We start from the raw sequence: 14792 nt of genomic DNA on the forward strand, positions 1-14792 counted from the left end.
AGCTCCAGGCACAAAATTCCAAGAAACCTGGAACACTATGAAAAGAGCAGATGTAAAAATAATGAGGAGGAGCCAGGTAGTAGGGACGGGGCACACGCCTTTAATTCTAGCACCTGGGAGGCAGAGGCAGTCAGATTTCTGAGTCTGAGGCCAGCCTGGTCTACAGAAAGAACAGACAGCCAGGGCCGCACAGAGATAACCTGTCTAGAAAAAGAAAAAAAAGGAGGAAAGGAAAGGAAGTCAAAAACACAGAAATCATTTTCAAGAAAATTTCCCCAAACTAAAGGATATGCCTACCAAGGTACACGGAGCATACAGAACACCAGATACAGAAAGCCAAGTCCCTCTCCACACATACTAATCAAAAGCTGTAAGGGGAAAAGACTAAGTAACATATAAATGCAGACCCATTAGAATTATATACCTCATTTCTCAATGGAGACATTAAATCCCAGAAGAGCCTGGACAGATTTGAGACCACACATGCCAGCCCAGTCTACTATACCCAGGAAAACTTTTAATCACGGTACATGGATAAAACTGCCTCTGCCTCCAGTGCTGAAGTCACAGGTACACACACCACCATGCCCTGTTCTTCTTCTGTACCTTTTTGAGGGAAAATTACATGCCACAAAACTCAAAATTCTAAACTATATTCTACTGCATGTAGAAGACAGTCATGTTTATCTTTCTAATTTTAAAGGTATAATTTAACTTCTAGAAATTGGTTAAGTCTGCCTGAAAAGACAAATAGAAAGCGACTGATTCGCATTAACTACTAAATTTTATGAAATCCCCAACTCTGTATACATTCTATATCCTCTGAATTCAACCAGATTAAAAAGTATTTAGTACAAAAAAAGCATCTGTATTACATGCATGCACATTTTTCTTACTATCCCCTAAACAATACAGCATTATCTTCAATTTACATAGCTTTTCTATTATGCAGGTATTACAAAAGAGCATGAGAAGGTGCACAGATTACATGCAAAAAATTAAAATAAATATTTTAAAATGACCTAGCATTAATCCTAGCATTCATGAGAAAGGAGTAGGCAAATGTCTGAGTTCCAGACCAGAAGGACCACAGGAGGTCCAACAGTATTTGCTAGGGTGGGACCAGTGAGCAGCTCAACAGATAAAAGGACGAAGCCTCATGACCGGAGTTGGAGCCCCAGATCCTGTGGAGAGCCGAGTTATCTTCTGGCTTCCATTCATACATATGAAATGGCATGTGCACTAATGATGTGCTACTAACATTAATAGCCTTTAGCAAAGGAACTAAACCAGATAACTTATTAAAATACCTCTGAAACCAGGCACTATAGCACATGCCTATAATCTCAGAACTGGGAGGCTGAAGCAGCAGAGACATAAAGAGTTTAAGGTCATCCACAGCCTTATAACGAGTTCAAGGCCAACCCTGGTTTTCATGAACTGCTATCGCCTCAAAGGATGCTAAGGAAAGATGATAATAATAATTTATTAAAGAGCTCTGAGGGGCTATAGAAAATGATTTATAGCAAATTTGCTGACCTTGATTTTAACAATAAATGCTAATGAGCAAATATGAGACATTGCAGGCAAACTCAATGTGGCAGACAGAGATGCACTTCTGCATTACTGAATGTAAGCCATGCTCCTGACAAAGCTGAGGAGAGAGCATGCACAGCCCAAGGTGAGCTCCTACAGTTTCTATACTGATGTCGAACTGAGCTATTATAGTACCACCAACTATTTCCAAAACCTAAGGATAAATGAAAAGCATTCAACTAAAATACTCATTAATAAGCTTAAGGTAAAATCCTTGCCCTACATCTCTCCAAATATGGAAACTCAATAGCTACTTCCGAATACCCACTTTAACAACTATGTGAATTTCACAAAGTAATCCACAATCAAGAAAAGCTTCAAATTTTCAGTTTATTTAAAAGCTATTTAGCTTACAGAGAACAATTTAGGCTTTTAGATACAGAGAGTATGCCCAGGGAAAGCCACATGGTTCAGATATGCTGCTGCGCTCCACAACTAAACATCTAAGCACCTAATTGCTATCTCCATTTGCACGCGCATATTAAACCATTCTGCTCTGCAGGAACCTGCTCTTCATATTGCCAGGCTATCAGACATCCCAACTAGTTAATTACCCTGAAAGCTTTTCACCATCCTGACTCTATGCATTATAGTCTGCCAGCCTTTCCATGACCCCGCCCCACATCATGTCTGAGTCTCTGCTCACATACATTCTGCTGGCCTGCTCTAGTTATCTGTGTGATGTGTAACAGAGAACCAGTGCATCTGATTACATCTTAACAGTTTCAATTCCTCTAGACTCTACCCTTCACCTCTACTACGGTGACACTACACCTCCTGACACCCACACACAAATTTTCTGTCTGTGCCCTCTCTGAGTCTTCCTGTTCCCTGAAACTTTTGAGTGGTTTCTATGTAACTACTGTACCTCAAACACTCTACTCTATTATCCCTCCTCCACAAACAATTTCTGCCAACCCTTCAAAAAGAGTACAAGCCTGTCAGACTCTTCGGCCCACTGCCCACTCCACTCCATCTGACTTACAAGGGCCTCATCTTCACAGTTTAAAGAGTGGGTTGACATTCACAGTTATTTCTTCAACTCCTGCTAAGGAATTTAGAAATTTGAAGTTTATCCTGAAGACAAAGAAAATCCACTGGAGTTCTAACAGGAGAATGTCTATAGTCGGCTTTCCCCTTTCTAAGCCAGAAGACTGTCTTAACAGCCAATGATGGACAGATCTGTGACAGCTTCAACTACATCAGAGGTGGCAGGAATCAAGAAAGGCGGATGGCAGGAAGATATGTAGAAGTGAGAACAACAGGACTGACTGTGTAACTTGACTCTGGGAGTGAGGGAAGAAGAGTCAGGAATAGAGCTGGTACAGAGACACTTTATGGAGACACAACGGAGACTCTTAGAGTGTGCCTGAGACATAGAAAGTGCAGCACTTCTCAATGAAGCAGGCCTGAGGCTTCATAAGGACACCAGTATATAAAACAATGTCAGACATGAATGAAACAAAATAATCTAGCAATCTGAGGAGTTACAAAATGATTCAATGGATGGCATCTCTTATGTTGGCAACATATATATTATAGTACAAGAAGCACAAAGAGCTGCAGCCAGGTTCAATCCCAGAGACTCCTATGATGGGTGATAACCTTAAGATGTGATGCCTATGAATCGTTATCTGCCCTCCACACACAGCTGGGTCATGCTGCACACATAATGATAATCAAGCGTAATTTACATTTTAAGCAATTCGATCTAAAACCCAGTGTTGGGCACCAACTGACTCCAGCACTGAGATGTGAGCAGGAAGATCAAAGTCTCACAGCCAGCCCTGGGTTCCACTGTTAAGTTCCAGACTTAGAATGAGATCAGGTATCAGTAAACAAAGGAGAAAAAACAAAGCAAAAATCCATGGTTAATGACCCTTACATCCAAAGAACCCACTATATAGCTGGTATTCAAATGCTTGGTAAGCTAAACACTATCACTAAAAACTATAAAGGATATATTCCTGTAAGAACCCAGTTAACTACACAGTATACAGAAGACCCCAGAAGGGGGGAAACTCTCCAAGAAAATCTACTAGACAGTGAGAATATCCCTGGTAGAGTGCCTAGTATACACAAAGCTATGGATTCTGTCCCCACATAAACCTGATATGGTACATGGTACCTGTGATTTCAGGTTTTGGGATGTGAGGGAATCAGATCGTTAAAGACATCCTCAGCTATACAGCAAGTTCAAAGCCACCTAAACTACAAGAGACTCACTCTGCTTTAAAAAAAAAAAAAAAAAAAATGTTTGAGAGTATTTCTCCACTCAACAGGAGGAAATCATATCTGCTACTGAACCTAGCCAACGATCCAGGGCTATAAAGTCATTTATCTTGGAGAACCCATAACCACCAGGTTTCTAAACCGGTATAATCCCTAACAGCAATCTATGAACATTTGTCCTTATTTGCACAGTAAGTGTAGTCCTCACCTCTCAGCATGGAAACTTCTCTTTGCAGCAGAGACCACTGCAGAAAAGCACCACCACCCCAACGCAGAGTGTGGAGCTCAATCCCAGTGAATACATCTACACCCCTGTGTCTCAGGGATCACTTCGGAAGAAGGAACAGAAAGACCCTAAGAGCCAAGGGACCAGGGAGTTCGCTGCGGGACTGCACTTCCTAGGACAGTCACAAATGACACCAATGACTGCTTGCCTACAGCTGTGAGCTGAAGGAGGACAACAGACATGCTCAAGTAGAGGACTGAGAGCTCAGGAGATCTCAGCTCTGCACCAAAACCCACAAGGCACTCCAACACCAAATGGTCAGCCCCAGAAACATACACAACCAACAGAGACTGAGCAGATTATATTAATGTGCTTCGGCAAATGTAGATACACATAAATATGTAACAACAATGAAAAAAAGAGGCCATGAATTTAGAGTAAAAGATGTATGGGAAGGTTTAGAAGGAAAAAAAAAAGAGAAGGGGAAAATATATTATCAAAACATTAAAAAAATTTAAAAAGAAATAGTGATGGCTTATCTCAAAATTAAAATATGAAAAAAAGAATCTTCTTTACCTTCCCAAAGCATGAATGACTTCACAGGACTGTACAAGTATCTAAGAGAAAGTGGAGGTGGCCAAGTTTAACCCATGCAATAAACTCTTACTAAAAAATGTCTTCAAAACAAATTCTGACAGGGTAACTGCTGACTTCCTAATAGTTTCAAGTTGTTCAAAACAAAACCAAATGAACAGAACAGGGCCTAGGGAAGTGGCCCCACAGGTAAAGTCCCTTGATGCCAAGCCTGACAACCTGAGTCCCATCCCACAGACGGTAGGGGGAACCTGACCCCAGCAAATTGTCCTCTGACCTTTACATATACACACCATTCACAGGCCCACACACTTTTTTTTTTTAAGTTTTGGGGGTCTTGTTTGTTTGTTTTTACTACCACAAGGCAATCAAGATGTCTCAATGGGTACAACAGCTGCCAGACAAGCCTGGCAGCTGAGACCAGTCCCCAAAGCCCAAAGAGAAGACCACCTAAAACAGCTCTCCTCCAACCTCCACAGCCACACTAAGGCGCACACACACACACTACCACCACCACCAACAATCTGTAAAACACAGAAAAAAATTATGTCTTCTAAAAGTCCTAGGGTGACAGAAAATGGACAATAGGATTTTATAATATAAAACGGTGGGTCTTAGGGGGCCCATCCCTCCCCATCTTCTCTATCGTTTGTTCTTTTCACTGAGTATCTATGATGTCAGGACCTAAGCAAGGTGCAGGTGAAGTGTTTCAAAATCTGACTTCATGACAGACAACCATCAACCTACAGGTCATCAGAATATAAAAATTCTCTAAAAATGCCACTGACTCCGAGCTCTTACTGTGTGTCTTATTGTGACAAGGTAGAGGATAACTATGTCTTTCTTCAGAAAACTGTGGTCTAGAAACCGTGAGAGCAACAGCTCTGTGATATATCCCCCATGCCTGGTATAGCTGGGAACAAATGTCCTCAATATTTGCAGAGTAAGAAAGTAACCAGCAGAGGATGCCAAAAACTCTTTCAAGCTATCTTTTTTCCTTTCCTTCATCCCAGGAACTCAGTTCTCCTCACTGTTACAGCAGAAGCAGACCAGTTGTTACAGTGTTTCTGCTTATCTCACTATCCAGAGGAACATGTCCCCACTCCGTTTGGTTGCCTTTTGAAAACATGGTATACATACATAGCAAAGCAAATTTGCTAACTTCTAAGAACTAATCAGGGTTGCCAATCAAACTACAACCCACTTTCAAAAACTGCAAGAAAAATGCCTCTACATATACATATATACATATACGAATAAACCCATGCACACTCTGCTGGATGGATTTTCCTGTCAGTTGACACAAGCAGTCATTTGAAGAGAGAAGCCCTCAGGTGAAGTTACAGACTGCCCTGTAGGCAAGCCTGTGGGGCATTTTCTCGATTAATGAAAGCGAGCTGAGTGAGCTGAGCAAGCCTGGAGGAGCACGCAGTTAGCTTTCTGCTCCGGTCTCCACTGCAGGTCCTGCCCTGACTTCCTCCAATGCTGGACTGTGACCTGGGAGTTGTAAGATAACATAAGCCCTTTCCTCCCCAAGCTGCTCTTGGTCATAGTGTTTCATCACAGCAATAGAAACCTAAGACACACAAACCCATCACCAAGAGGAGAATTCAGTGCACTCTATTGGTATTCTGTTTACTAAACCATGCTCTGGCTCCCACTGCAGGATGCTCGGGGATTGGTTCCGCTTTGGTTTTCCTTTCACCAGTGGAAACAGGCACACTGTAATCACATTTATATTGCACAGTAGGAAAGAGTCACAGAAGACCATGCTGTGTGAGCTAAACTCAAACTAGTTTGTTGGGAGGTGGGGTCTTTTAATAGTGGAGCAGGCTTCTCTCTACTTCCAATGAAAGAAAACACTGCCACATAGTAGCTCGCTAAAGCTTAATTTAAAAAACCAACCATTTAGTTCCCAGCATTATATACGTTCCCCTCTATTTCATAACTATACTACCTTCATATTTGTGTACTGCCTTCTGTTTCTTTGCAGAAACCCATCAGCATGAATAAATAACTATCCAAAACCAATATTACTTAACAATAGTTAGACATCTATATTTATCAAGCACATGCTTGATGCCAAGAATTACTCTAAATGTTTTACAAATATTAATTCATTTAACAACTCCATGCTGGAAGTATATTTATACCACTCTATGAAACTGGGTAATGGGCACAGGGAAGCTAAGTAATTTTCCCAAAGTCATACAACTCAAGAAGCCAAGCCAGGTTTGATCCTAAGCAATTAGGACTATCTCCTTAATTGGTGCCATAGGATAAGGACATTTATTCAGCATCCAAACACGATGTCTTGGGCTACAAAGCTAGCTCAGCTGTTAAAGGTTAGGCTCTCTACCAAAATGACAAAACTATGACGTCTAAAACACGGTATTCCTCAATACCCAAAATAAGAATGAAAAAGAGATAGCTACCACCCATACCAAAATAATATATTCTAGGTTTTAACAGTCTCCAGCCAATCAATTGCAGGGAAGCTGAGATAAATAGCAATGCCAGCACAGCACCCACTCCCGGCCAGGCCACACGTGGATGCGTTTAGTAATGAATCCTAGAATCCCACATAAGGCCAGTACTGTTGCCGTATTACAGAGGAAACAAAAACAGAGACTGGCTGAAGTCACTAGAAAGTGGCTACTTTATAAAAGAAAATCTGGCTCGACTCCACACTCTTAACATTACCTTTCATTCCTACTCTGAATAAAAAAGGTTAATTTCCTTCATCATTCCCAGGCCTTAGATGCAAAGAAAAGCAAGGTCATCTGCAGTTTCTCTCCACGCTGGACAGCAGCACTGCTGACACTGACAATTAGAACTGGCAGCCTAGAGTTTGGTCCTTCGGTGTGGGCGGGGCTTGTCTTGCCCAGTTTAACTTATCACAATAAGCTTCTGTCTTTGTTAACATCCACGAAGCAGCCCCGAACAGTCACCTCAGTCAAATAAGGTGATGAAGCAAAGTTACAAAAGACAAGAGTTAAGCTTGGGAAGTCAGTCTGTGAACGGTATACTAATGACTGCAGAAGGTGGGGAGCCCCTTAGGTCTCAGAACTGCTTTATCGAGGGTTCTTTTCAGAATCCATGCAAGCTGGAAAAGAGAAGTGTAGTTTAAGTTGTGAAGATCTCATCTTGGAAAGTACCAGACTGGCTCAGCCCAGCCCAAAACACCAAGATAACTTTCTAATTTGTAGTGAATCAAGAGATCACTAGCACTCATCTCAAATTAAAAAAGACCAAAAAATTTTAAAAGGGCAAGGATAGAAGTAAACCCTAAAAGAATGCCCAACCTATTTCCCGAAAGAGCCAAGAATACATAACGTATAAGCACTCCTGTTGCGTCTACTCCTAAGCACTCCAATACAGGATGCCCGGCATCCCTTCCGTTCTGCAGATAAAGACGAAGAACAGAGAAGTCTCAATTATCCAATTTCCCAAGGTCACAATTCAGATCAGCACGGAAGATAAGACCGGCATTTGTTATTCCACAATCTAAATCTGCTACTGCACAACCGCTGTCAAGTTCAAAACGCGGAGAAAAGCAGCGAAACATACTACGTGGAACTGAAGGAACAGCGGAAGCTATCTGCAACAAGTAAACAGGTCTTAGTGTTCTGAGTCATTACCAGCCGGTCACTGACGTTTGCGAAATAACTCGCCACTGGGAAACGCAGTCAGGTGCATCGCATGAAGCAGATAACCCTATATTCGCACAAGCTGGCTCTCTGCATATAAACTGCCAATCTAATCTCCTCCGTACCTAATGGTGGTTCCTAGCCCACTGAGAGGGTGTCACTGACAAAGCCTCCTGTAAAACAGCAGGGCAGACACCCACACACAGTAACGCCCCCAAGACATCTAGGAAACAAATGTTTTCATAAAGGCTTTTCTAGATGAGCCCAGCGCGGTGTCAATCGCCAGTTCCCAACCTAACGCCCGCAACCATTAACCATCTGGGTAATTTTTCGAACAGGACCCCAAGCTCTGAGGACAGAGTTGCAGAGCTCCTGGTCAGTTCCTCTGCATGGTGACTCGACGCCTTCCCCCAAAGACGAGAGAGAGCCAAGCAAGCCAGGGTGGTCAAAGGCTTTTTACAGGAGGAGGTTTTACAGTCGGAAGGGCAGACGTAAAGAACCAGAGTCACAGGGAGAAGGAACGGATTCAGGGGTTCCCGAAAGGATCCGCGCTGCGGGGCAGAGCCGGGGACAAACGCCCAGGCCTGCACCGCCTGGGAGCAGGAACCGTCTAACCCCGCGCTCACCCAGCCAGCACCCCGGAGGGGCAGCTCGCACCCCGCGGAGCCCCTTCGCTGTCACACGCCGGTCTCCTCTGAAGCCGACGTGGCTCGCCTGCCCCTCGGCGGCCGCCCTTCCGCCCGCCAGCCGCAGTCCACCGGTCAGGAGCACCCGCACCAGCCGGTGCCGTTACTCACCTTCCCGCTCACAACGCCCGCCGCCGCCATGTTCCCCCGCGCGTGCCTGGTGATGACGTAGCACAACCTCACGTGGCTCTCGGACTCACAACAACATCCGGTCGGGCTAAAATAACATCCGGGCGGGAAAGGGGCGGGGAGGAGCGGGAACGGCAGTTAGGCGCATGCGTGGTGAGGATGCTAAGAGGGTGGAGCCGTCGTGCTGCAGTGCGCGTGCGCGTGCTTCCCCCACATTTTAAATAGAAGTCTACTGCTTTTGAAGTTTGCCCGGGCGTGGCACTTTTAACTTGGGGAACGGCGAGTCTCTTGGGTGTGATGGAAGGAGCACCTTGTTTAGACCCAGAACACGATGCCACAGCTTTCTTGCTTTAAATAAGTCACGGTAAAATTGGAATTGCCTTGAACATCAGCCCTGAAGCTAATACACGCAGAGACATTTCCCCCTTGATATTAGAGGATTCTGAACCTGAGTATTGTTGCTGTCACTCACGCATGACCTTGAGCATGGTATTTTTATAGGAACTGTAGTTACTACAAGGCCCTTTATCGCTCCAGAGTTCAGGGTGCCTCCACAGCTTAGTGGTTATGATTTCAATTCCTAAAATTCACCCAAGCATCTGCATGTAACGGAGGGATTGTGTATGGCCATACGGATCTCCCCCATGTTTGGAAACAGATTGGTAAACTATTAAGTTCAAAATCTAATTCCTTCTCAGTGCAGCGCCCTGAGACTTAGTACACAATAAAATTGACGTCTTAGAGCAGTTAGCAATAGTTCTCCACCTACCTAATGCTGCGACCCTTTAATACAGTTTCTCATGTTTTGGTGAGGCCCCCACCCCAACCAAAAAGTTGTTTTTGTTACTACTTCATAACTGTAACATTGCTGCTGTTATGAACCGTAAAGTAACTATCTGTATTTTCCTATAGCCTTAAGAGACCCCTGTAAAAGTGTCCTTTCACCCACACAAGGGTCGTACCTGCCGGCTGAGTTAGAGCCTTTTCAGGCTGCCTGAGGTAACAGCAGAAAAACGTGATTTGCAGGTTCTGTGAGTATCTAATCCGGGAGGGAGGTGCCTAAGTCTTACAGGTGAATGCATGCTTAGCCCCAGGAGGGACTCTGACCCCCAAATATCAGAGATTCCAAGCAAGCCCTAGATCCCAGTGCCCAAGTTCTCACTGCTCAGTAAAGCAACGCATCCGCCAGCCATTAAGGAAGCGAGAGCACAGTGAGTTCACAGCGAGAGAGCACAGGGGCTTATCAGTAGACCAGACTTCCTCAAGCCAACTGATTGTGGGCAGCAACTGGAGTCTGAATAATCAAAACTGGATTCTTCTGCTATCTCAGAAGGATGGAGTAATGTGGTTAAAGGAGAAACCTCACTATGTTGTGAAAACTTAGCAGTGTCAAGAATAATGTCTTGTAAATTTTAAAGAACTAATGTCTTAAATATCTAACATAACATTGGCCAAACATGCTAACAGTCCTGAAGACATCTTTTTTAATCTTTGTAAAATTAAAAATAAAACTTATTTCCTAGCTGGGTATGGTGGCCCACACCTTTAATCCCAGCACTTGGGGAGGCAGAGGCAGGCAGATCTCTGTGAGTTTTGAGGCCAGCCTGCTCTACCAGGACAGCCAGGGCTACACAGAGAAACCCTGTCTAAAAAACAACTACAAAAGGCAAACAAACAAACAAATGAAATAAAACAAAAAACAACCAAAACAAGAACCTTATTTCTTAAATATCTGATAATAGTTTCTCCTGTGAATAATCAGCTTGACAGCTGGAGACATCTCCTTGAAAATGTGACCTCTCAAGTTTATCTTCTACTTGACATTCTTAATCCGGTCTTCAGGTGCCCCTAAGTGCCGACTCTGGGCATTACATTTGATTGTCTTTCCCACCAGCATCTGTAGCACCTTATCCCGGCATCTGACATCATCACTTCCAAATACTTCCCAGGTATCTCCAGTCCATGTCCCTTTCCTAAGCCCTAGCTCCTTTATACTCCCTGCCTGTTGTAACCTTTTACTTAAACAATTTATTCACTGCTCAAACAAATACTAAACCTTGCTACTCACACGATGTCTGCAGGCCAACAGCACCAACAGGTACATGGTGGCTTGTTAGAAATGTAGAATATCAGATCTGATTCAGGAACTACCCAACAGAAACCTGAATCTTAGGACTCAAAATTGATACATATGTTTATAATACTTAGAAAACCAGAGTATGAACATTTTCTTTCTTTCTAACTGAAAGTTAAGATTGGTTCTTAGTACTCTCTCCAAAGGGAAATCTTTCTGTCACGTTACCCCTTGGGATATGTCTTCTGGAGAACTGACAGAGAGCATCCTTTGCTCTGCCCCTTTTCCTTGTCCTCAGTGCTTGTCTCCTGGTCAAGATCCCATTTAGTGTTTGAACAACTATGCTGTCACCTTAATTTATTTCCTTGCTTCCTGCTTCATCATCCCTCAGTGCACCATTTACATATTGTTCTTTCCACAGCAGTAATACAATTATGTGAAAACCCTCATTAAAATCACCTAATGGCTCCTTCAACATCTTGGGTGGGGGGGGGGGGATAAAAAAAAAAAAGAAAAAAAAAACCAAATTCTTCAGCATAGCATATAAGAATCCTCACAAATCATTCCTGTCTTTCAATTTTAGCTTCCTCTCTCAGTTGTTCCTGTTCAGAGCCAGGTTTTTTTGGTTTGTTTTTTTTGTGTATTTGTTTTTTACTGTAACCTAAATCTGATGAACTTTAAATGCACTATGCGTTATCATAAAATCTCTTCTGACTAGCAGACATGCTAAGGCAAGAGGAATGATATGAGTTCTTGGCTACCTGCTGAGCTAAAGGCTGGCCTGGGTGACATAGCAAGACCCTGTACAATTGCTTCTAACTGTAACAGATTGCATTGACTTAGACTATGGCTTCTATCATTGAGCCGATCACTATAAGCCATTGTTATAAGAAAACATCATTTAAGTATATACTTAGAACATCATATAAGTATACACTTATGTATAAGTGTGTGTAAGTATATACTTATATGATGTTCTAATTAACAAGGTAGAAAATCATCATATAGCACACTCCACCCAGAATAAAAAAATAAAGGTAGATAAATATCAGTGAGTTCCAAGCCAAAAGAAAGAAAGAAAGAAAGAAATATAAAGTGGATAATCCCCAAAGAAAAATGCTACTTCAAAGTGGGCATTGGGAGTCAGCCCAAAAGAGACATCGATTCCAGATGTTTTCCGGGTTCTGTGTATCACATTGTAAAATACTGCCTTCCTACTATGCAGTGAACCATTGGAAGGTAGGAACTATGCTGTTTTTATTTCTACAATGGCTATACTGACACATAACTAGACATTAGCTGTTATATAACTAAGTCTCATCCCTCATTTTGGAATAGCACAATTATGTAGTAACATGGGGTAAAGAGGACCTGCTTTTCTTCAGGAAAACCTCTGCTTATAAAGGGAGGAAATGAGGCCAACATTTCAGTGTGTTTTTTTTTTCTGGGTTCTAGTTGTTTACTAGATTAGAAAATATATATATAATGCAGATACATACAGCAAGTGAATATTTTTAAGCTAGCATACAATGTAAGTTTTGATTGTTTCTCCTAACTATGAATAGTTTCAAATTTTTCTGAGATCATTTCCATGAGCTACATAGTCATTCTTTAATAAGAAATATATGATGTGGGCTGGAGAGATACCTCAATGGTTAAGAGCACTGGTTGCTTTTCCTAAGGTCCTGAATTAAATCCCAGCAACCACCTGGTGACTCACAACCATCTGTAAATGAGATTTGATGCCTTCTTCTGGGGTGTCTGAAGACAGCTACAGTGTACTTACATATAACAAATAAATAGATCTTTAAAAAAAAAAGAAATATATGATGTAAGAACAAAATCTTAATGGCAGACACCAAGGAAAGGCTTAAGAAATACCCTCCCCATGTTTGTCAGTTGAAGAGGTTAAATCTTAGAGGTTAATGACTTTCAAACTTCACAAACTACTTTATGGCTGAGTAGAGATGCAACTGCAGATATATATCTTAGTCAGCTGTGCTGTGCAGTCAGCGGGAAGTGATTACCAACCTGGCTAAACCTTGGCCTTTAATTAACATTCCATTCCGCTCTCTCACACCTTCGTTTCTGATTGGACCTCATGCCTCAGAACTTGTCCCAGTACTTCCTCTTCCTAGGTCCCACCAGCCTTTCCACTGAGCTCTTTCATTTCCTGAGCCCTTAACCACAGACTACATCACACACACACACACACACACATTTTGTCTTAGGACTTAATCGATGTAGGGCCACATGGAGAATGTGGATTTCAGTGACAAACCAGAGATTACACGATTCCTCTCTGAGAGATGGATCAAGGAACCATACTTAAGAAAAGTTTATATCTTTGTATAGTAATGACCAAAATCAACAAGCTATCCTAGATTATTTAGATTTCTAGCTAGCTTTTTAAAAAATATTTAATTAGTCAGTGTGTGTGTGTGTGTGTGTGTGTGTGTGTGAGCACAAGCAAAATGAATCATCTTCAGCATCTGTGTGAATATCAAAGGACAACCACCGGAATCCAGTTGTCTCCTCCACTGTAAAAAAATGTAATTTTAGAATCTAGCCTCTGCTCAGGCCACAATATCTGCAGCAACCTATGAGTCCCTGGCTAAGAGATATCCCAGGACCATGAATCATCACCTGGGAGGTGAGTTAACACCAAAGAGGTTTGTAGTAGCAAATCCTTCTCCCGGTTTCTCTCCCTGCCTCGTGCCTGGAGATCAGCATCTGACTACATGCTTGTCCTGTGAAACTCCCCATCCTCAAGAAAACTTTAAGAGCAGACCCTTCTTATGCCACATGGGCTCTAATTTCACACCTCTGAAACCCTGACAAGTTTTCTTCCCTTGTTTTGCTTTGCTTTGCTTTGTTTGGAGGGGTGGAGGAGGCCAGGACTCTGACCATCCTAAAACTAGCTCTGTAGACCAGGCTGGCCTCTAACTCACAGAGGTTCCCCTGCCTCTGCTTCTTGAGTGCTGGGATTAAAGCATATGCCACCACCAACCAGCTGTGTTTTTATTTTCATTAGTGCCAGGGCCTGAAGTCTTCTTGGAGACCTCACCATATGTTATCTCTGTGTGCATGGCATTAAAAAGTTTTCTAATGAATTCCACACTGCCCAGTAATCTATTACAGTGTCCTGACTGATCCCCCTCCCCCCGCCCCCTGCCAAATAAAAACCTTTTACCTTCTGGAGACTGAACTTAGACAAGATTCCTTAGTGGATGAAGGCACTTGTTGAACTAAGGCATCCTGCCAGTCCTCAGCCTACCTTTAATGCCCATCTCTTTCAAGTGATTTGATAGCATTGCATAGTTGAAGAAAAGCTTTATTCTGGGCCTTGGGAACTTGTTTGGGAGTTCTAGCAGGAGAGCATATCCATTTACATACCCTGTGACAGAACAACTGTCCCCCTTTGTTGGGGATGGCTGTCTTCTCCTGCCAGATATAGAACTTCAAGAGGGATGCTCACAGAGTGGTGTGCAAAGAAGGGGGACATACTTGTAGCCAGGCAGATGGACAGAATCAATCTTTTTTTTTAAAGATTTATTTATTATATATGTAAGTACACTGTAGCTGTCTTCAGACACTCCAGAAGA

The 14792-nt window shown here is 42.6% G+C and overlaps 1 protein-coding gene across 2 annotated transcripts in view; it reads right to left on the reverse strand.

Annotated features, from left to right (window-relative positions):
• Tbc1d15 (TBC1 domain family member 15) overlaps positions 1–9201 on the reverse strand; it is a 56606-nt gene extending 47405 nt beyond the window's left edge. Inside the window, exon 1 of one of the 2 annotated variants that reach the window (XM_021173958.2) lies at positions 9096–9201. In XM_021173958.2, the coding sequence (XP_021029617.1) occupies positions 9096–9125 (30 nt within the window). In that variant the 5' untranslated portion in view covers positions 9126–9201. The remainder of the gene's footprint in view (positions 1–9095) is intronic. The other variant, XM_021173957.2, reaches the window with a different exon arrangement.
• Between the last annotated feature and the right edge of the window lie 5591 nt (positions 9202–14792).

The sequence above is a fragment of the Mus caroli genome, chromosome 10 (assembly GCF_900094665.2).
Source record: "Mus caroli chromosome 10, CAROLI_EIJ_v1.1, whole genome shotgun sequence".
Taxonomy (NCBI): Eukaryota; Metazoa; Chordata; class Mammalia; order Rodentia; family Muridae; genus Mus; species Mus caroli.